The sequence below is a fragment of the Capricornis sumatraensis genome, chromosome X (assembly GCF_032405125.1).
Source record: "Capricornis sumatraensis isolate serow.1 chromosome X, serow.2, whole genome shotgun sequence".
Taxonomy (NCBI): Eukaryota; Metazoa; Chordata; class Mammalia; order Artiodactyla; family Bovidae; genus Capricornis; species Capricornis sumatraensis.
The window spans coordinates 47,939,031-47,961,971 of record NC_091092.1 but is presented as its reverse complement, the minus strand read 5'-3'; the positions used below and the strand labels follow the sequence as shown (position 1 = coordinate 47,961,971).

Here is a 22,941-nt window from a genome sequence, read left to right as displayed (position 1 = left end):
TGAACAATTAGAAACAATACTGAAAGCTGCTCATTTATGTCCCTCCCCTGTCATCACCTCGTTTGGGTCTTTCAATAATGGGCTAAGAAATATAGGGAAAAAAAACAAAGCAGGGTTTTCAATATGGTTTTTCTTTGAGGAACAATAAAAACATTAAACTTTATACATTTAAGTGTCTGTGCACCGAATGGTAGCCCTTTCATGGGAGTCCAGCTTGGGTTTTGTCTGGGTGGGGAAGAGGGAAGAGAGTCTGTGAATACCCTCAGAGTCATTTAAAATATATAGTATTAGCTAATTGATGAGAGGACTAAAAACAATAGTAAGTAGGTAGCCTGGCTGCATGCCAGGAGCAAGGCTTTATGGTGAAAGCGAGTTTACATTAGAGGCCTGTTTTTCCCCTTTCCTTATATGAAATGAACAGCTGTAATTGAAAAGCAAGGAGCTCTATGGTTTATAGAAATAGGTGTTGTGAAGAGCCTTGGCCGTCTAATTTTCTTCCTATTGCAGGGCAGGCTTCCATTGTCTGTTTTTTAGAGCTAATTTCTTTTCTGATCAAAAGGCCCACGTCGTTGAAAAGGTAGTAATGACTATTCATTTGGCTGAAGCCGCCATTCTCCAGACTGCAAGCTTTATTTAGAAATGGCTATTTCTTTCTAAAAGGAAAAGCTCATTTATGTCCTCTATAATGTCAATTAAAGTAGAATATATTTTAATTATTTATCCTGAGGAGAAACCTTTTAGGAACTTAATTTAGTATGCCTATGCTATGCAGACACTACAATATGTGAATGTGGAATGATATCTAGGCACATGGGTTTTATTTTATTTTACCACTAATGAATAGTTTATTTGCAACTAATTAACAAGTTAAATCGGCACAATTAGTATCGGATTTCTTTAATAATATAACTCATAAAGGGATAGCCATTGGAACTAGAAAATAAGGTTGGTTGTTGGCTTTGTAAAGAAACCATTCCACAAAAGGGGCAGTTTTTTTCCCATTAGGAAGGGTTATCGCGACGTTCGGCCCGTTGCTTGTTCAAATGCGAGCCCGGCTGGGCTGGGGGAAGAAAGATGTTGGGAAACGAGGGGAGACGGTGTTAATGACACAAACATCACCTTTGCCCAGCCTCGGGGTCGTAACCCGGCGACGCTTTCCCGAGAAATGGAATCGGGATGACCGCAACCGGGGCGCCAAAACGCCGGCGCGGCCGGGCCTCGCCGCAGACCTCGCCCTGTCGCACCGTCTGACAGCCAACCCGCGCGTCAACGGGGCGGCTCGAGGCTCGGCGGCCTCCGTACCTGGCAGGCGGCGGCCCGCTCGCCGTTCCCGGACCGCGCGTCCTCCGCCCGGCTCTCCGTCGCCAGCAGCCGCCCCGGAGCCTCGCTCGCCCGCCACTCGGACGACGGCGCCAGAGCTCCCGGCCCACGGGCGTTTCTGCGTCTCAGCCGCTCGGGCCACGCGGCTCCGCGCCGCGGAGGGGAAAGCGCGCGCGGGGTGGGACGAGCGTGGCCCTCGGCGGCCGGGGCGCGCCGCGGTCCCCAGCCCTCCGGGCGCTCCCCCGGGCCGCCGCCTCTCTCGGCTGAAGGACGCGGAAGTGGGGGGGGGGGGCGGTGGTCTGCTCCCGCGCCAGGCAGCACCGGGTAGCCCATAGTAGGTGTGCGGCCGAGGTTTAGTGCCAAGAAAAGCAATGACGGCCGGCAAGGCAGGGGAAGAGAACGGAGAGATTCCGCGCATCGAATTCCACAGCTCTCCCCTCTCTTGAAAGAAAGTGAAAAGGCGAAAAAGAAAAGGAAAAGGCGGTGGGGGGAAGGAAAACAGCTGTCTGCTGCCTTGAGATTTAAATTTTGCTCCAGGGCGCGCTCTCCCCAGCCCCCAGCCCCGCTATCCCGCGCCCCCTAGGGCTGGGGCCGACGGGCCGGCCGGGTCCCACGGGAGGTGCCGGGAGGTCCCGTGACCAGACGGGCATCCTTCCCCGGGAAGCACCGCCCGCTCGATGGAGCCGCGCCACCACCTCCTCCCCCCAGGTCTCAATAAGCGTGTAGATGAGATACGGGGAAGTGGAATAACTCCAGCCACGTTCCGCACAGATAACGATTTTTTTATTGTTTCCCCAGGCCCGATTTCTGGCAGGCCACCTCGCCGCCGGAGAGGGCCGTGCCTTTGCAGCCACAGAAGGAAGGAAGGCTGACTGGCCCAGCGGGAGGGCAGGGTAGGGTGCTGGGTGCCGGGAGGCTGCTCCGCGGGGGGCGGGTCCCCGCAGCTCAGAGGGCTGAGCGCGTGTAGGGGTCGGGGGCGAGGCCGGCAGATCGACTACAGTGACTCGGAAGACGCTCCGCCAGTGGGACCCAGTTCCCGAGCAGATCCTCCTTTCCCGCGGGGGAGGTGGCTGTATTCGGGTGGCGTTTGGCAGTGCTCGCGTTTTGAGGTCGGCAGAGAGGGCGCTGAAGGTAGAGCTTGCCAAATTCCTGGCAGTGGCTCGACACCTAGTGAAAACGGCTGGCATCCTCGTCGTCACACCCTGCAGGTGGACAGGACTCTGCAACTGAGCGCCAAGGTCTGGGCCAAGGGGATTCCCCGTACCCACCGACCGCAGCTCAGCTAACTCAGGGAAGCCAATTCGGAAACTCTTTAAAAAGTACACCCTCACTCCTAAAAAGGGCTACATCAAAGTGCGATAGAATACAGTTGGCCCGCCCACTGGAGACTTTTTGGTACCCTGAGGACCGTGTCACCGCACACCTTGGTGGCTCCTAGTAAGCTTTCCTTGGAGAGCGTCAACTAGGCTATTACTGCAAACTGCACCGCCAGCCTAGGACCGTCAGCTCCTTCCCAGATTCTGAAGGACGAGAGCTTTATTGGGAGCTGCAGGGGGGTGGGTGGGGGATGAGAGGTGCTGCGGGTATCAGACTGAGACCTCGACAGCTGCGAGGTGCTAGGCTGTCTCTTCCAGCCTCGTTGGAGATCTGGTGACCTTTGCGACCTTTTGCGGGAGATGATTCTACAACAGACCTAAGCTCCGGATTTCGTGGTCAAGGCCCTCGATCTGGGGCCTAAATACACCCTCTTGGCCAGGAGCCAGAGTAAATAATGAAGGGTTGTTCTCCAGGAAGAAATAAGAAAAAAGACTGTCTCTAGACCGGCAAACTTCCCCCACCCCTTGCTGGCAAGCAGAGCTTCTCTGAGGTCTTCGGGATAAGTTTTTCGCACTTCCTCAAAGCTGGACCCCTCGCTGGGCTCGACTGCACTTGAAAAAAGGCGAACACTTGACTCTATTGTCAGGCCGCAGCTCCCGGAGCGGACACTGATACACACCCATTCCATCCCACCCAGCACGCAAAGAGCACCTCTTCTAAGAGGCGGGGTCCTAATTGAGCCGAAGATTCGGGGAAAAAAGCCCGCCTTGAGCAGTGGCGGAGCAGGGTTCCACGGGGGCACCCCCGCGCGAGCCCTGGGACAGCCCCTCCCCTGCTCGACTAGTAGCTCTCAGGCCAAGTGCTAAGGAGTTCACTTTGCAGATACGACGCTCCTGGGACACTGGATTTCCGCAAACCGCAGGAAGGCAGAGTTGGAAACGCCCTAGGCACCCGGAGCCTGCAGGGCCACCCACACTAGAGCCTACCCCACCCCCCGAGTTTTGCCATCACCAGCCCTCTAAGGAGAGTCCCACTTCTGCCCGCAGCGATGCAGCTGCCTCTCCTTGGAGGGTTGGGGCGACCTCGAAGCCCCGTAGGGAGAGAAGGGGCGCCTATAGGTGAAGTTTCCAACCGAAGCCAACAAACGGCGCTGTTGCCACGCCCTGGGTCCTGGAATCCCCAGGCCCAGCCCCAGTCCGAGAAAGCCAGAGCTCTCTCCAGAGGGTGGGGAGAATGGGGACGGCGTGCTTGGCCGAGTTCCCTACCCGCCGTCCGGGGGGCTCTGTTTGCCGCCAAAGGGCTCCCGGAGGCCCCGAGGGAGAGAGAGCTACCGAACACGCTCTCCTCCAGCAAAGAGTGGAAGGGACTCTTCCCGAATCACGCTGTGTCCCTCTGCTTTCCTCGCGGGGTGCAGGTGCGGGTCGGAGACACCTGTTGGGGCTCTACCGGACGTCTAGCTTCCCCGCGGGCAGCGCCTGTACCGAGCACCCTCGGGCGGTAGTACCTGCCGTGAAGCTTCTCCCGACCCGCAAGGAAAGTCGTCGCTTGGCCGGTGCCTGCGCCGGTACTGCTAAGAGAACTGTTTCCTTCTGCCTTCCCTCCATCTCCCCACCCCCATGATGGTAATCTCGCTTGATTACTGAACTGGTAGTATGGGCTGAGAACGTGTCCTCTCAAATGTTTCGAAGGTACGTCGGCGTGACACTTGACTTGGGGCTGGGCAGACCACCCCAGAGCTACCAGGCACAGAGATCGGTTTAATCGTCACCTCCGAGGGAAGCCAGGAGTGTGGGAGAGGGTGTCTGATCCTAGCAAGATTGCCATAAATCTGGAAGAAGGACCTTAATGTGAGAAGGAGCTTACCTAAACCGCGGGATGGGTGTGAGCAAGTGACAAACAGCTGGGAGCAGTGACTAGTTCCCCCAGATAACCTGCTGCGGCGAGAAGCGCCGGCCGGGCACCGCACCCCTTGCCTAGGCAAGTAGGCAGCCCAGGCGCTGTCACCACAACGGCTTACTTGGGTCCTAAAACTTGGAAAGAATCCTGACATGTGTCAGGCTACTGGACGCCAGGCTGCGCGTCGGTTGGGTAGTTTCCTAAAACGCGCTTCACTTAGCAACAGCCTCAGAGGCCCAGAGAACCTGAGAGAGCTTCTGGAAAGGCGGCCAGAAGGGCAGGGCTACTGCACACTGACTTCTTGGGGAGAAGGTGGGTTTGCCCAGGAAATTTTGTCTGTGTCACCCAGTCTGGCAAGAAAACAGTTGCAGGTGGAGACTGTCGAATCACTTCTGTTTTCTGAAACATGCCTTCCAGTCCATGTCAACTTAAGTGCACATACCCATGCGCGCGTGCGCGGGCGTGCACACACGCGCACACACACACACGACTCATACACAGAACCATTCCACATAGTTTACTTCAAAACCCTAAATGCGTAGAACCATTCAAACGATCGCAGCAGCCCTTGACTGTATACGTTCGCTTCCTTCCGCCCAGAAGAGCAACAGAACCAAGTGGAACCCAAACTTAAGAGGCGGGTTTCGAGACCCCAAACTTCCAGGAGACGTTGCTGCTGGGAGCCAGGATTCTGGTGGTAGCGGTCCGCGGGCCCCAGGGCGGGTTGGCCTGCTCTGCGTCCCCCAAGTCACAGCGGGTTACTTTATAATTTGTGCAAGAAACGGGGAAGCAAGCTCCTGACACACAGGCTTCCCAGGACCGCTGGGTCTTGCATTATAAGGAGCTAAAAACCTCGGCTTGGAGCTGGTTTTTGTTTTTTTTTTTCTCACACTTAGGATATATGCCTTTCTTTGGGTTCCACATCTTTCCACGAGGCTAGGGGGGGTTGGTGGGCCACACAGCGGGAACACTTATTTCAGTCTCTGCCACCTCTGCCCGGGGTTGGCTTTTCCTTCCCACCGGTCGCCTCGGGCGTCTCCGGGAGTTGCAAACGCTGAGCCACTAGCTTGGGCTGGAGGCGGCTATAGTCGGGGTGCCAGCTACCCGCTGCCGGGCTTCCCCGCGCCGCTATTCTTCGGCAGATAACCCCGACAAGCGGTTGAATGTGGCGCTCCGAGTCTCGAGGCTCCGGTCGGGAAGGCTATTTAAAAAAAAAAAAAAAAGCAGGAGGAGGACGGCATCCGTTAGCAGCGCCTGCTCCCCGGGGAGGCGGCGCGGCTGCGCGGCGAGAACAGCGCTCAGTGGTCCCGGCAGGTGCGCGGCCGGTGGAGGGGGCGCCCCAGGACGGCCTCGGCTCCTCTCGGGCCACCATCCCCCCCCTTCAAGAAACTTTTCTTTCACTTAGAGAGGCTCTGTGTTGCCATGAAAACGGATTTTCCAAGGGGCCCGACCCTCCCCCTCAGGGGCATCGGACTGGAAAAACCGAAATGGCCAGAGAGCAGAGACAAAAAGGGGCCGCTAAACGGGGGCCGGGAGAAGAGAGCTGAGGCCGGTTCACTCCTCCGCCCCCCTCCCCAAGCACTCCCCGCACCACCGCATGGGAGCGTCTCGGCCCGGCCCGGGCGCCGGGCAATCCACCGAAAGCTCGCAGCCCCAGTGCGCCCCGCGGTCCCGAAGCCTGTCTCCCGAGCCCTGCTCCCTGACCCCCGCTCAGCGCTGGGCGCGCTGGCCCGGGGCTTCCCGGCGGAGTGTCCTACCGAAACGGGGCCGATTCCAGGGAGGGCTTCTCGGAGCCCAGCACCGGAGTACCTCCACTGCGCCCCGAGTCTCCAAGGCCGCCTGGGTAGCTGGCCATGTCCTGTGTCCCTTAGCGCTGGCAGCAGAAGCGGTCGGAGTACCTCCGCGCAGACAGCGGGAAGCTGTGCAGGGTGGCCCCGGGACCGGACGCCCCCCGGCCTTGACACAGTTGTTTTCGGAACCCTGTGGGGCGCCCCCTGCCCCCTCCCCCCAAACCCGCTCGCGCCCCCCTCCCCCCTCCGTCACCTCCTCGAGTTTCGTTCTTTCAAACTTTTTGAGACCCTAATTGGTGGTCCCTGAGCGGCTGTCCGGGACTCCCGCCTTCTGAATAACTCTCAACACGTCACCAGGCCTCAGAGAGGCGTGGGGGTGAACGAAAGGACTCCCCGAACTTTTTTTTTTTTCCAGCCTGGCCGAACAAGGGCTCCGTGATGATTGGCCAGGGCGCATCACTGTAAGCCTGTCAATCACCGGGCCTCCGGGTGGCGAGGGGCGGACCGAGCCCCAACCCCGGGGGATCCGAGCAGGTATATAAGAGGCCCGGCGAGCGCCCGACCAGACTGCGAATGCGACCTGCCCGAGACCACGCATCAGGTGCCAGCAGCCTGCTGGGTCCCGCTGACTTGGCGCGGACCACTGCGGCCAGCCTGCCCTTCCCGCCCGACCCGCGGGGCCAGCGGCCCCCAAGCGCCCCTCCGACGGAGTCCCCGGGCCTTTTTACCGTGGCCGCTCCAGCGCCGGGAGCGCCTTCTCCTCCCGCCACCCTGGCGCACCTTCTTCCCGCCCCGGCCATGTACAGCCTGCTGGAGACTGAACTCAAGAATCCCGTGGGGCCACCCACCCCAGCGGCAGGCGCGGGCGGCCCGGCAGCCCCGGGCGGCGCAGGCAAGAGTAGTGCGAACGCCGGCGGCGGCGCGAACGCAGGCGGCGGAAGCAGCGGGGGCGCGAGTGCCGGGGGCGGCGGCGGGGGCGGCGGCGGCGGCGGCGGGGGCAGCGATCAGGACCGCGTGAAGCGGCCCATGAATGCCTTCATGGTGTGGTCCCGCGGGCAGCGGCGCAAGATGGCCTTGGAGAACCCCAAGATGCACAACTCCGAGATCAGTAAGCGCTTGGGCGCCGATTGGAAACTGCTGACGGACGCCGAGAAGCGGCCGTTCATCGACGAGGCCAAGCGGCTGCGCGCGGTGCATATGAAAGAGTACCCGGACTACAAGTACCGGCCGCGCCGCAAGACCAAGACGCTGCTCAAGAAAGACAAGTACTCCCTGCCTGGCGGCCTGCTGCCCCCCGGCGCCGCGGCCGCCGCGGCCGCCGCCGCTGCCGCCGCGGCCGCCAGCAGCCCGGTGGGCGTGGGCCAGCGCCTGGACACGTACACACACGTGAACGGCTGGGCCAACGGCGCGTACTCGCTGGTGCAGGAGCAGCTGGGCTACGCGCCGCCCGCGACCATGAGCAGCCCGCCGCCGCCGCCCGCGCTGCCGCAGATGCACCGCTACGACATGGCCGGCCTGCAGTACAGCCCCATGATGCCGCCCGGCGCCCAGAGCTACATGAACGCCGCGGCCGCCGCCGCGGCCGCCTCGGGCTACGGGAGCATGGCGCCCTCCGCCGCCGCCGCCGCCGCCGCAGCCTACGGGCAGCAGCCCGCGGCGGCCGCCGCCGCCGCTGCCGCCATGAGCCTGGGCCCCATGGGCACGGTGGTGAAGACGGAGCCCAGCTCGCCGCCGCCCGCCATCGCGTCGCACTCGCAGCGCGCGTGCCTCGGCGACCTGCGCGACATGATCAGCATGTACCTGCCGCCCGGCGGGGACGCGGCAGACGCCGCCTCGCCGCTGCCGGGCGGCCGCCTGCACAGCGTGCACCAGCACTACCAGGGCGCCGGGACTGCCGTCAACGGCACGGTGCCACTGACCCACATCTGAGCGCCCGCCGGCGCTCGCCGCTCCTCCGCCCCACCCCGCCCCTGCACCCCCGAGTGGGGACGCCTTGTTGTTTAGCTTTGCTTGCCTGGGACTGTTGCCTTGTTCCGATGATGGGGAGGACGGAAAGTTTGGCTGTAGCTGTCGGGGTTTGTACGAAAGCTGAAAGGAGTCCGGAGCGGCGGAAATGGGACTTTCTCGAGCTCGCCGTCCCCTCGCCGCCTTCCCTCCCTTCCCCTTCTGTAGGCTGGGAATCCGCTGTGTTGTTTGCCAAGAAAAAGCCTCCCCCCACCTCCACCTCCTCCTCCTGGGTTACTGGGTTTTTCTGTTGCGTTTGAAAATGTTGTCGCGTTAGTTTGTTGTTAGCCGAGGAGTGAGTGAGTGGGGCAAACGGACTTGGGTGAGGCTGGCCTGAGAACTGCAACGCCTCCTCCCCCAGTCGCGTTGCATCTGTTTTCCTCGTGGGCTCGGGGTGGGGGGGTGGGAACTGACCGCCGCGGCGCGGCAGCCAAGGCCGATGTTAATTTATAGCCAGGTGTGCGTGTGTCTCCCGCCTCGCCGCCCCTGGCCGCGGGACAGCTTTCTGTCCAGTCCGCATTTAAGCTGTTGAGTTGGTGATTTCTGCCGTGATCTGTTTGATATGTCGTCGCGCTAATGTATGTGGATTTCGTTTGGGTGGTAGGGCTAAGGGGCTATTTTGTTTCAGGGTTTTCAAGGTTTTACTCAGTTCCTAAATGAGAGATCAATAAATTTTATAACCAACATCATGGAGTCCTGGTAATTTTGCGGGCCTGAAACTTTAGGTGCGGGTTAGGGAGGGAACCAGTCCTCGGTACTGCGACCGTGGTCGGGTCCCGGGGCCGGGGGTGGGGGGCCTGGGGGGAGGCGAGCGTGATCTGGAACGGTTTCTTCTGTAACTACTGGTGATCGCAAACACGGCGTCTCCCGGTATTTTCAACTGAAACTCCAAGGAGAAAGCGATTTGTCTTTCCGGGAGCGAGCACACTCAGGCGGAGGCTAGCACCCCGCGGCCACGCACTTGTTGATCGCGGCGGCGGCAGCGGCCACGCGGGGCGGGGAGGGGCGGCCGCGGAAACTGGCCCCGAAAGGGGGCACATTTACCTTTGTGCACTGGGGCGGGAAGACACTAGAGTCAAGCCAAATGATTTACAAAACGAAAACCCTTCAGAAATCTCAGCCTATTAAACAGAAATAGTTCAGGACTCCCTAGCAGGAAACGAGTACATTTCAACCGAGGTTGGCTGAAGCGGCGGAGCCAGCGTTCAACGCTGGAAGGTGTGGTTTTCAACAGTCCACCTTAGATTTTTGCAAAGATCTCTGAGACTCCTCCGATGGCTTTCTCTTTTTGACTTGTCACTCCGGCCCACTGACTGGTTTTTTAGAAGAGGCTCCCTCTCAACCCGAGCCTCTAGCTAGTTTTCGACTCCCTCCCTCCCCCCACTCTGCCTCCATCCCTGACCCTTGGGGTTTCCACTGTGCCCCCCGAAAGGCCTTTGGTTTCGCTCCTGGCCACTCGGCCCCAGTGAATCTGTTTGAGGCCTACCTAGGAAGAAAACAAATAGAACCAGTGTTTTTTTACCCCCTCCTCATCTGTTTGAGGTGATTTCCTTAATCCCTCTAATCCTGTTACCTCGCTATCCCAGAATAACTAAACTCGGGCTTTCCAGTAAGCGCGGCCTGGTGAACTGTGTTTTATCCTCTTCCACTCCTGACCACAGGTTTCTTTGCTTGAGGTCTGCTGGACTCGGGGCGACAGGAACTCCCGTTAAATTGGTCTGAATTCCACATTTCCAGCCGGCTTCCTTTGTGCGGGCTGACCATTCACCTGCGAGCCGGGGCGGGCTTCGCGGGGGGTGGGGGGGTGGGGGGTGGGGTGGAGGAGGGGCGGGGGCTTTCTGCGGCTTCGGGGGTCGTGCCCGCTTTTTACACCTCACTGCGGATCCCGGAGACTTAAGCTCACCACGCCTCTTGGAGAAAGGTCGGGTCTCCCTGGAAGGCGGCACAACCCCTCCCTCGCAGGCGCTGGCACTGGCCTCCCCCGACGGTACCTCACGGGGTGGGAGGGCTCCTGGTCGTGATGCACCGACCCCGGCTCATCGCCCTCCACCCGGTGCTCCTCCCGGGCGCCTGCTGCGTCCGGTGTGGCGAGGCCTCACTACCGCTCGCTCCCCTTCCCGTCCCACGGATCCCGGGCCCCGCCAAGCGGGTTGGCGCTGCCAGTCTTGCTGCCGTGACTGGAGAGCAGGGTCCCAGGCTACCAGGTTCCCCGCCACCCGCGATCCGCGTCCAGCGGGGAGAGGGGGCGGGAGGCAACTCTCTGGTCATATCCAACCCCTATTCGTATCTTTCACAGTGTTTGGGCGTCCGTAAAAATACCTGTCCGTCGGTTACTCTGGGTTCAAATTGCTACCAATTGTGGACCCAAGTTTGGTCTGAAAGATTCCGGGCAAGGGAGGGTTGAAAACAAGCAATTCCGCCCCACTGAGTGGGCGGTGCCAACGCGGGAATAAATTGACACCGCTTCTTTCCAAGAGTCCATTGTGCTGCTGCCTTCTTAGAAGTGCCAGGGTCACCCTTTCAACCGGTCTCACACGCTACTGGCCCCCCCTCTCTAAACATCCACGGCTTTGTGCTCTACTTTGTCCGATTTCCAAATTGCTTTTAAGAGAAAGGATTTCATCAATCAGCACATCGGAGGATTTAAATATAGATGAAAGATAATTGTTTTTTAACTTCAGCCACAGGGAAGAGAACTGCACCGGAGTGCAACTTCCATCCCCTGGGCCAGAGTTTCCAGACTAGCGCAACCCCCACCCCCGCCCCCGCCTCTTCCACGGCTCCCCCACGTCTATGGGGACAGTTGCCCCGCAATCTGTTTTCTAGCTTAGGGTTCTGGTCAAATTTCATTTGAAATAAGGGTTCTGAGGCTGAAATGGCAACAATAACAAAGTCTGGTCAAGCCCCAACTCCTGCCTTTGGGGGCTTGTTTTACACATGAGAAAACTGGCCCCTGCAGGGGAAGTGACAGCGCTCAAGGTTGCCTAGCTGGTCTCTGGCTGCACCGCGGAACTGGACTCCCAGGCCTGGTGGACGCCTGACTCTGCCACAAGATGGAGAGCAACTGATGAAATTCCAGCTCCAGCTGCCTCTCAAGCCCTTAATCTAGTGGGGTCTCTATAGAAAAGATGTAATTCCTGACATACAGACACCTAGTGGCCAATGCTTGGCGAATGGTGAAGTGATGGCCGCATCGGGTCCTTACAGAGGGAGAAACACAGTCCATCTTTAGCGTCTCCTGACAGGAGCAGAGTTATCTTTTGATGGGAATTATCCCAGGAACAGGGGAGCCTGGTGGGCTGCCGTCTCTGGGGTCGCACAGAGTCAGACACGACTGAAGCGACTTAGCAGTAGCAGCAGCAGCATCCTACATGAAGATGTTCTTTCCTGGCTTGTCTGTATCTCTCCCCTCATTAATCTCCTGTCTAGAAATCTACAGGGGGAGAGGGCATCCAAAACGCAGGTATAGATTTATAAACAAAGACGTTCATCACAGACCTGCTTGCGATAGTAAAAGTTATACCTAACCCAACTGTTCAACAGATAGGAAAAGGTTATGTAAAATACCTTTTCCCGAAAAATACTACTTTGCAGATATTAAAAATTGTGCTGGGAGAGATCACAATGACACAAGAAAATGCTTAAAACAGATCTAAAAGAGCAAGACGTGCAAAAGTATATCCAGTACGTGTGACCTATTGAAGTATATATGAGTCGGAAAACATACAAAAATGCAGGGTACTAATATGAATACTGGTTAGTCTTCCTTCTATTTATTCGTACTTCAATTTTCTCTGATAGGACTATATCCCTGCTATCATCAGAAAAATCAGCTTTAAAATATATTTTCTCCCAGTCACAAATACAGAAGTGTTTCTCCTTGTGGAAGAAGAAAGTTCAAGCTTTCCCTTCATTTGTTTGGGGTAAGGGGGGTCAGGAGCCCCAGCAGCAGTAATTCCCCAGCTCTCCTCCAGGTTGGGGGCTGCAGAGAACACAGCAGAGCAACCCCCTGCCAAGCGCCCTCATCAGTCAGCGGGAGCAGGAGCAGATTAGTGACGGCTCTGTCATTCTTCGGACCCACTCACTGGAGAAAAAGACCTCCTTGGGAGCCAAGCTGAACAGCTTGGACCGCGGGAAGCAGGGGCCATTGAGGAACCAGAAAGTGCACAAACCCAGGAGCCTGCAACTCACTGCCCTCTTGGGAGGCGGGGTTCGGAGCAAGCCCCCGGGATGTGTCCTGGGCCAGGAGAGGAGGGACTAGATGAGCACCCAACTCACACCCACACAGCCGAATGAACAAACACGGTTCGTTGTGTCCCTTCTCCCCGTCACTGCCATCTTCACCCACACCACCATCACTGCCATGGCCTCCTACCTGTTTTCCCTGCATCCACTGTGCTCCTCACCAATCCACTCTCCCCGGACTATCCCGTCGACTTTTCAAACAGAAATCCTATCAGTGTCACTTCCTTTCTTCATAACCTTCTGGTGACTTCTTATTGTCTGATCAATGCTGTGTCCTTCTATGCCTCTCTCCTCCAACCCCCACCTCCCCCACTCCCACCTCAGGATCCCCCTGAGAAATGTTTGTTAAATAAATCATGGTTCTGGATGGTTTCATATCTAAATAAAATTTGAAGTCCAGTAATTTTCCCAGATACAGATTATTATGCACTGTGCTGTGCTTAGTCTCTCAGTCGTGTCCGACTTTTTGCGACCCCACGGACTGTAGCTCGCCCAATTCCTCTGCCCATGGGGATTCTCGAGGCAGGAATACTGGAGTGGGTTGCCATGCCCTCCTCCAGGGGATCTTCCCAACCCAGGGATCGAACCCAGGTCTCCCATACTGCAAGCAGATTCTTTACTGTATGAGCCACCAGGGAAGCCCTTACTATGCACAGTGCACATTTCATCTTGCATCGGCAAGATTCCCCCAAATCTCCATATCAAGCACAGATTTCTTGATGATTAAAAAAATCTACTAGCAAAAGTACATAAATTCTTCCCTACCCCAGTGCTTTTGAATGTGCTGTTCCTTCTTCCTGGAATGTTCTGCCCCAAGCTCTTCCCTCAAATGGTCCAATGTTGTCTGCAAGGTCTCAGCTCAAACATCTCTTCTGGTGAAGGTGTCCATGAAGCTCTCCTCCAGAACAAGACAGGTGTCCTGTTTTAAACTCTCACAACACTGGACCCTCTTCCTAGCCCTGATACCAGTGGTCATTTTACATTTATTTGCGTGATCCTGCCAATCGCTGGTCTCACTCCTAGTCTGTAAGTTCCTTGAGGGCAAAGACAGTGCCTGGTTTGTTCACGAATACCGAGCACAATGCCTATTCCATATTAGGCCCTCAAAAATACATGTGGAGTGTTTACTGTGTGTTTAAGGAATAGGGGCTCTGAGGACTTGAAACTAACAGGATGAGTGCAAGCCTGTGGAAATCATCAAGAATGAACCTGTCACCTTGGCTCCATCCCTTACTAGCTGTAGGCTCTTGAGGACACCATTTACATGGAGCTTCAAGTGGGAACAATAATGTCTCTGGTTTGTTGTGAGGGTTCAAAAAAAAAAAAAAGATGCTTTGAGCCTGAGCACAGTGTCTGGCACTCAGTCTTGTGTAGTATGTGTTAGTGATGATTATCGCTTTCCTTAGCAGCCTCTATTGACTCTTCAGGGAGGAGCTAGTGCTTTCTGGTCAAACTCTGTATTTCCCACCATCACAAGGGATGTTTCTCATTGCTGAGGCCAGTTCTTGCTACAGAAAGAAGGCAAAATAAAAGATCACCATTAAAAATGAATGGATCCTATGACACCAAAAGCATAAACACAAAAGAAAATAATGAGCTGGACTTCATAAAGATTAAACAGTTTTGCTTGCAAGGGCACCATCAGCAAAGTGAAGAGAAAACCCACAGAATAGGAAGAAATATGTACCAATCATATATCTGATAAAGGAATTATATCTAGATTGTATAAAGTCTTAAAACTCAATAATAAAAAAATGAAATTACCTAATTAAAAATGGGCAAAGGAAGTGAATAGTTTTTTCCAAAGGGAATACACAAATAGGCGACAAGCACATAGAAAGATGCTCAACATCATTAGTCATTGAGGGCATCAAATCAAAACCACGATGAGATACTACTTCATGTCAACTAGGATGGCTGTCATAATTCTTTAAAGATAGGCACTAACAAGTGTTGCCAAGGATGTGGAGAATTTGAATCCTTATATAATGCTGGAGGGAATGTAAAGTGGTAAAGCCACTTTAAAAAACAGACTGACAGTTCTTCAAAAAGTTAAACATCAGGTTACAATATGACCCAGAAATTCTACTCCTAGGGCTAACATAAACACAGGTTCACACAAAAATGTGTGCCCTAATGTTCACAGAGGCATTATTCATAATAGCCCCAAAGTGGAAATAACCTAATTGCCTCTGAACTGATTAATGGATGAATAAAATGCAGTATATCTATGCAATGGAATATTATTCTACAAATAAGAAGGAATAGAGTACTGAGACTTCCATGGTGGTTCAGTGGCTATGACTCCATGCTCCCAGTACAGGGGGCTCAGGTTTGGTCTTGGTTAAGGAACTAGATCTGATATACTGCAACTAAGAGTTTGAATTCCGCAACTAAAGATCCCACATGCTGCAACAAAGACTGAGTGCAGCCAAATAAATAACAAATAACTATTAGAACGGAGAAGGCAATGGCACCCCACTCCAGTACTCTTGCCTGGAAAATCCCATGGATGGAGGAGCCTGGGAGGCTGCAGTCCATGGGGTCACTAAGAGTCTGACACGACTGAGTGACTCCACTTTCACTTTTCACTTTCATGCATTGGAGAAGGAAATGGCAACCCACTCCAGTGTTCTTGCCTGGAGAATCCCAGGGACAGGGGAGCCTGGTGGGCTGCCATCTCTGGGGTCACACAGAGTTGGATATGACTGAAGTGACTTAGCAGTAGCAGCAACTATTAGAATTTTTTTAAAAAAGAAAAAAATGAGTACTCATATCAATATATACACAAGGTTAGTATTCACACATGTATTACCTAGCTCTGCCAGCAGTGAGTAGGCCCAGAAACAATGACATCTCAGTAACAACGAACACATCTAAGTATCCAGGTCTTGGTTTCTAATATCATTCTTCAATGAAAGGAAGTGGGGATCTTTGGGAAAGTGGCTGATTCTAGAACGGGGGCCAGAAATATACAAAGTGAGTCTAGAGCATCCTGCAGTGCCAAAAGGTAAGGAAAGGTAAGAAAGAAGGCAAAGAAGGAAGAGAGAAAGGGAGGAAGGAAGGAAAGATGAAGCCCAATAATGGAAGTGAGTCCAAAGGACATATTGTTTGTTTGTTAGCTGCTCAGTCATGTTTGATTCTATGCGACCCCATAGATGATAGCCCACCAGGCTCTTCTGTTCATGTGATTTCCCAGGCAAGAATACTGGAATGGGTAGCCATTCCCTTCTCCAGGGGATCTTCCCAACCCAGGCATCCAACCTGGGTCTCCTGCACCGCAGGCAGACTCTTTATGGTATGAGCCACCAGGGAAGCCTCAAAAGGACATAGGAGCCACCTAAAACAGTTTCCAATGACCAAATCTGAATAAGTTTGAGCAACAAAATGAATAAAGTAGTACTGGATTATAATGCGGAGAAGGCAATGGCACCCCACTCCAATATTCTTGCCTGGAAAATCCCATAGGCAGAGGAGCCTGGTAGGCTGCAGCCCATGGGGTCGCTAAGAGTCGGACATGACTGAGTGACTTCACTTTCACTTTCCACTTTCATGCATTGGAGAAGGAAATGGCAACCCACTCCAGTGTTCTTGCCTGGAGAATCCCAGGGACGGGGGAGCCTGGTGGGCTGCCATCTATGGAGTCGCACAGAGTCAGACACGACTGAAGCAACTTAGCAGCAGCAGCAGCAGGATTATAACCCAAAGTATACAACAAATAGGCATCATCCACACTGATATAAATAAATAAGCAGGGACTTCCCTGGTGGTCCAGTGACTAAGATTCCATGCTCCCAATGCAGGGGCCCAGGTTCAGCCCCTGGTCAGGGAACTAGATCCTGCATGCTGCAACTAAGACCCGGCACAGCCAAATAAATTAATATTTTTAAAATAAATGAATAAGTAAATACATGAATGAGAGAAGGGGAGGAGACAAATCTGTGCATAACTCCCCACACCTTAAGTGTGGGTTAGTCATAGTGACTACTTTCCAAAGAGAGCAGTATGGAAAGGGGGAAAAGAGTTAACATTGCAGCTGAGAAATTGAACAAACACTACCTTAGCCAGAAGATTAAAGTCAACATTGCCAATTACAAGTCATGTTGACAGTATGTACCTTGACATGATGTGACAAAAATGGCACTTTTCTGCTGTGGCCCCAAACCCATAATCAATCTAATGATTAGGGAAACATCTGACAAATCCTGACTGACGATGTTATTATTGTTTAGTTGCTTAGTTGTGTCCGACTCTTTTGTAACCCTGTGTATGGTAGCCTGCCAGGCTCCTCTGTCCTTGGGATTTCCCAGGCGAGAACACTGGAGCGGGTTGCCATTTCCTTCTCCAGGGGATCTTCCCGACTCAGGAATTGAACCTGTGTCACCTGCATTGGCAAGCACATTCTTTACCACTGTGCCACCAGGAAAGTCCCAACTGAGGATACTGTACCATATATCTGACCAGCAATCCTCAAAACTGTCAAGGTCATAAAAAACAAGGAAAGTCTGAGAACCTGTCATAGCCAAGAGTAGCCTAAGGTGACATGATGATTCAACATAATATATGATGATTCAAAGTAATATAAATGTAACATGGTATTCTGGATAGGATCCTGGAACACTCAAATGACTTTAGGGAAAAACTGAAGAAATCTTAATAAAGCATGGGTTTATTTAGTAATAATGTATCATTGTTGGTTCATCAATGTCAAGCATGTACTATACTATTGTAAGATGGTAATAATTGAGGAAACTGGGTACGGTATATGGAGAGTCTCTACTACAGCCTCAATTTTTCTGTAAATCTAAAACTGTTCTAAAAAGTGAAGTTCATTTTTAAAAAAGAAATGAAGTATTGATACATACTACCACATGGATGAACCCTGAAAACATTATGCTAACTGAAAAAGGCCAGTCAAGAAAAACTACACATTGTATGACTCCGTTTATGTGAGTATCCAGAATAGGCACAACCACAGGGACAGAAAGTAGATTATGAACTGCCTAGGGCGAACTGTGATATTGGAGAAGACTCTTGAGAGTCCCCTGGACAGCAAGGAGATCAAACCAGTCAATCCTAAAGGAAATCAACCCTGAATATTCATTGGAAGGACTAAAGCTAAAGCTCCAATACTTTTTGGCTATCTGATGTGAAGAGCTGACTCATTGGATAAGACCTTGATGCTGGGAAAGACTGAGGACAGGAGGAAAAGGGGAGGACAGAGGATGAGATGGTTGGATGGCATCACTGACTCGATGGACATGAGTTTGAGCAAACTCTGGGAGATGGTAAAGGACAGGAAAGCCTGGCATGCTGAGTCCATGGGGTTGCAAAGAGTCATACATGATTGAGCAACTGAACAACAACAAGGTCAGGAGGGATTGAGAAGAACTGAGGAGTGACTGTTAATGGGCACAAGGCTTCATTTTGGCATGATGAAAAAGTTCTAAAATCAGTTTTGATGATGGGTGTACAACTCTGAATATGCTAAAAACCACTGAATTGTACATTTTGCACAGTTTTATAGTATTGAATTATATCTCAACAAAGCAGCTATTTAAAACCAAAATGTTCTGGTGGATGACAGTAGGAGAGGTGTTTGGCAGGCAGCATGTCCAGTCCTAGGGGCTGCCATACACACCAGGTGCAACCTCAAAGTCAAATGTACTCTCCGAACCAAAGCTGTTAGGGCAGGAAGAGTACTCAGTCTGGCGTTCTCATTTTATTGCTCCATCAAATTTAATTTGGGTTTGTATAGTAATAAAAGCCAATTCCATCTACTAATATTGCTAAAAGAATTCTCTCTGTTCACTGCTTTATTAATTGCTCAATTGAAATACCATGGATTATTTACAAGCACACAGTTTGAAACACTCAGAATTAGCCTGTGCACTCTATTGTAAAGCGACCTCCAAGGTGCCTTCTACCTTAAAGAATCTTGTGCGAGCTTCTCAGTGCAGGAATGGGATATCTGTAATGTCAAAAGCCCCAAGCAGCTCAGCAAAATTGGAATGGTAACAAGCTTCTGTGCTCACACCCTGGGTAGGATAGTAGTGTCAACACCTCCAGCAGAGCTGATAGAGCTGTCTTTCAGTCTGTCTGCAGGCTCTGTTTACATTCTGCAGGTTAGCTGGAAACACTCTCACCACCTCCACCCCCTGAAAAAGATCTCTGGGTCAACTTGACATCTCCTAGACGCTCCATGTACTATATTTCTTCCTGTTACAAGCTCTCCTGCTATGTTGCTTTATATGATTTCTTTGCAAAGAATAAATTAGGCTGAGTGTGTAAACAACATATAAACTCTAGAGATGCTGCTAATAATTACAAGCAATGGAAATCACCAGCAGAAGTGCATAGCAGTCTCTCAACTGGAGCTTGTCCCATTTGGAGAGGCTCAGGTACACCTGAAAGGTGGAAGGGCACGGACATTTGGAATCTTCAGTGAGGTGAAACTGGGTTGCAAATATGGCTGCAAAGTGAAGGGAAAGTATTTTATTTTATTTTTCTGCATCTTGGTGATCACGTTTATTGGAAGGGGTAGAGAAAAAGTAAAAATGCCATATAGCTTAAGATTTTGTGAGTTATCTGCAAATCAGTTTATTTCAGGAGTGGAAGAATTCTTGGTTATTCCTTAATATAAAAATGTAGACAGTTTCTCTTTTGAATATCTTCTATGTTTAAAGCGGCAATTATACAAAATCTCCTGCTTTCCACCCTGGATAAATTCTTTGTTTCAGTCAACTGTAAATGGTGGGACCACTAGCACAACACCATCTCCCCAGACAAAGAGCATCAGAATTTTCCATTTTGTTTACTTATATATCTCTTGAAATGCTTCTCCTTCACTTTCTATAGTTGCCATATTTCCCAATATTGTTCTTAAATATTTATCATAAGCATGTATCCTGCCTCAAAGTTCTCTGTTGTTTCTCATTTTCACATAGATTCTCTCATCCAGGCTGAGCCTGAGAAGAACCAGGGGCTCTTTTATGGTGTTGGTAGTTTGTTGCCAGTCCATGCGGTCTGCCATGTTTGAAACCTGGAAAAGTATTTTGGAATGAGAGGCAACTGCTTGGGAGAAGATATACATAGACAAAACACATACACAATCACCAACAGTTTTGTGATGATACAGGACAGTCTTTTAACTGCTGAACATCTCTAGGGTCTTGGCCTTGGTCTCTGCACGTTTAAGAGTCACCTCTCCATTGATCTTCCCAAAAGTTCAGTCTGTATGGTTTTCCTAAGCCTCAGATCTTTAGACCCAACTGCCTCTTGACTGTAGTACTGTCTACAGTCCATCAAACTTTGACTGGACCAAACTAACTTATCATTTTCCTCCCCAAACCAGCACTTCTCTATTTTCCATCTTGATTAAACAGAACCCCTGTCTGCCTAGACATTTCTTTCCCCCTCACACTCTAATTTCCAACCAGTTCCGGAATCCATCTGTTCTTTATTCTCATTCTCTTAGTTGAGGCTTGGTGTTACTTATCTGTTGCTGTGTAAGAAATAACCTGAAATGTTAGCAGTATGAAACAACAGATAGTAACTACTCACCATTTCTGTGGCCAGGAATCCAGGCCCGGCTTAGTGGGCTCCAGGTTTCTCACAGGCTGCAGTCAAGATGGTGGTTGGGAGGAGAGCTGGCTCCAGGCTCCAGTGGGGAAGGATGTGCTTCCAACGTCACTGACATGGCTGTTGTTGGCCTGCCTCAGAAACTCCGCTTCCCAGTTAACTCAAGTGGCTGCACATCAGCCTCTGGTCCCCACTGGCTTTGACCACAGACATCAGTGATTTGCCATCTGGGTCCCTCCATAGGACAGTTCATCACATGGCAACTGGCTTCAGAAGTCACAGTCTTTCTGTAATCTGATCTTGGAAGCAATATCCATCATCTTTGCTGTACTGTCGTAATTTGTCTCACTAGGGCTAGCCCGCGACCGAGGGGAGGGATTCCACAGGGCCTGAGTATCAGGAGGTGGACAGCATCATCCACCAGAGGGCTATTGTCCTTTGTCTGGACTCTCCCTTGTGAACGAGCATCCTAACTCCTCTCCAGGCCTGTAGGGTCTCCTGTGCTAGATCATCCTCCCCACTGAGACTTGGGTGACAGTCCCACAAAAGCCATCTGATTCTGCAATCTGATTTCTAAAGAACCCTTGTTGGCAACCTGTGCTGCCATAGGACAAAGTCCAAACTCCTTGACCAGCAATTTGAGGCCTCATTCCTTACCACCACGCACATCCCGACAGAAATACCCAACTTCCTGTGGCTCCCAGGTTTCCGGAAATGAGCCAGGTTCCTTTTGACTCTTTCACAATTTCAGGTGATTCAGAAGAGCATGTGGGCCTCTCGCTGCCTGCTCTTGTTTTCTGCCGCTCATCCTCCTCAGCACAGCTTCAGAGGCACCTCCTCTGACACGCCCGCCTGGACTTTCCCTGTCTTTGTGGTCCCCAAGCCCTTTGGCTGTAGCTTTACTTGAAGAACTTGCATAGTGACAGGCACATACGATGGGCACTTGATGAAGGCTTGTCATTTTCTTCAATGAAATCAAATAACACTAGAGCTGTAAGCACTTTTAAAAAGGAAAAAAAGAGCATATAGCACTGAAGTTCAAATGAAGAAGGACTCAAAGGGCCTGAGAAGGGAAAGGAGAGGACTTGTCCAAGGCCAAGCAGAGCTGGAATAACCAACTTGCTTAGCCAGACCTGCTCACTTCGACTCGAGGGCATTTCTACTTCTCCCAAGTACCTTCACTGTTTCAGGCTCCCTGCCTTCACCCAAAAACTCCAGTTCTCTGAAGATGTTTAATAATAACTGCAGGTAATGTTTCTCCATCCATCTTTGGGTCCACATACGTCTTAGGGCCGTCTCAAGCTTGTGTGAACATGAACTTTCTTTATAGGAAGAGAGTTAGAATCAAACCCTAATCTTAAGTAAAGAAATCTGAGGCAGTTGCATGCTTTCAGTTTTTTAGTGGCGGGGCTGACTTGGTGGCAGATGCTGGGAGGGATTGGGGGCAGGAGGAGAAGGGGATGACAGAGCATGAGATGGCTGGATGGCATCACTGACTCGATGGACGTGAGTCCGAGTGAACTCCGGGAGTTGGTGATGGACAGGGAGGCCTGGCGTGCTGCGATTCATGGGGTCGCAAAGAGTCAGACATGACTGAGCGACTGAACTGAACTGAACTGAACTGAGGACCACACTGGAGCTTCCCTGGTGCTCAGGCAGTGAAGAATCTTCCTGAAGTGTGGGAGAGCTGGGTTTGATCCCTGGGTTGAGAAGATCCCTTAGAGGAAGGCATGGCAACCCACTCCAGCATTCTTGACTGAAGAATCCCCATGGACAGAGGAGTCTGGCAGGCTACAATCCATGGGGTCGCAAAGAGTCAGATATGACTGAGTGACTAAGCATAGCACAGCACAGGACCATGCTGGTCTTCCCTGGTGGCTCAGATGGTAAAGAATCTGCCTGAAATGAGGGAGACCTGCGTTCCATCCCTGGTTTGGGAAGATCCCCTGGAGAAGGGAATGGTAACCTACTCCAGTATTCTTGCCTAGAGAATCCCATAGACAGAGGAGCCTGGTGGGCTACAGTCCATGTGGTTGCAAAGAGTTGGACATGATTTAGTGACTAAACAACAGCAAAGGACCACGCCTGGGCCTCTCCCAGTGTTGCATGCTTCTCCATTTTCAGTGGGTTCACTCAACACTCTCCTGGCTGGGTATGTGGATTTCCATGTCCAGAGATATCAATGCCAGGATATGCACAAGGAGAAATACACGTACTGGCCACAGAAGGTTTTCGGTTCCTTCTTCTTTTTCGACTGAATAAATCCTTAACATACCAGAAAGAGCAGTCCCAGAGATAACAGGGACTTCCAGCATGTGCTGCCTGAGTAGCCACAGCAGCCAGGGCCAGTCCAGTGACAGTCCAGTCCCCGACATCAGCAAGAATGAGGCATCTGACAGGAGGTGCTGAACAGGAATACACTGCAACAGCTCAAGAGGTGCTGATGGGGGGAGGGCCGGGGCAGGGCAGCTGGTTGTGTTTTAAAATCCTAAAGATATGGCTGGGTCCTTGCTAGAGACTGTGTACTTTCAGTCGGCAGAGGAGAGAACTGAGATTCAAACTACAAATCCAACCAGTTAAGTCTTCCAGAGCTTGGTTGTTCTAATCAGACAAACTTCAGAGATCAGCTCCTTTCCAGGTCCCTACATTAATAAAACTTTCCTCAAAAATGTTGTGCTAATGTCTCTGAGACTCAAGTGACTCATCTGTAAAATGGAAATAAAGCAGTACTTATGTTATAGTATTAAGTTTAACTAGGATAATGCATGTAAAGGGCTTATCATTCAAT

The 22,941-nt window shown here is 52.1% G+C and overlaps 1 protein-coding gene across 1 annotated transcript; it reads left to right on the top strand.

Annotated features, from left to right (window-relative positions):
• The first annotated feature begins 6,896 nt into the window (after nt 1-6,896).
• SOX3 (SRY-box transcription factor 3) lies at nt 6,897-8,252 on the top strand. The gene has a single exon (XM_068963012.1). It carries the CDS (start codon nt 6,897-6,899, stop codon nt 8,250-8,252), a length of 1,356 nt encoding a protein of 451 aa, XP_068819113.1.
• Nucleotides 8,253-22,941: the final 14,689 nt, after the last annotated feature.

Coding starts and splice junctions, on each gene's coding strand:
- SOX3 (XM_068963012.1), top strand. CDS start 6,897: ATGCGACCTGCCCGAGACCACGCATCAGGTGCCAGCAGCCTGCTGGGT.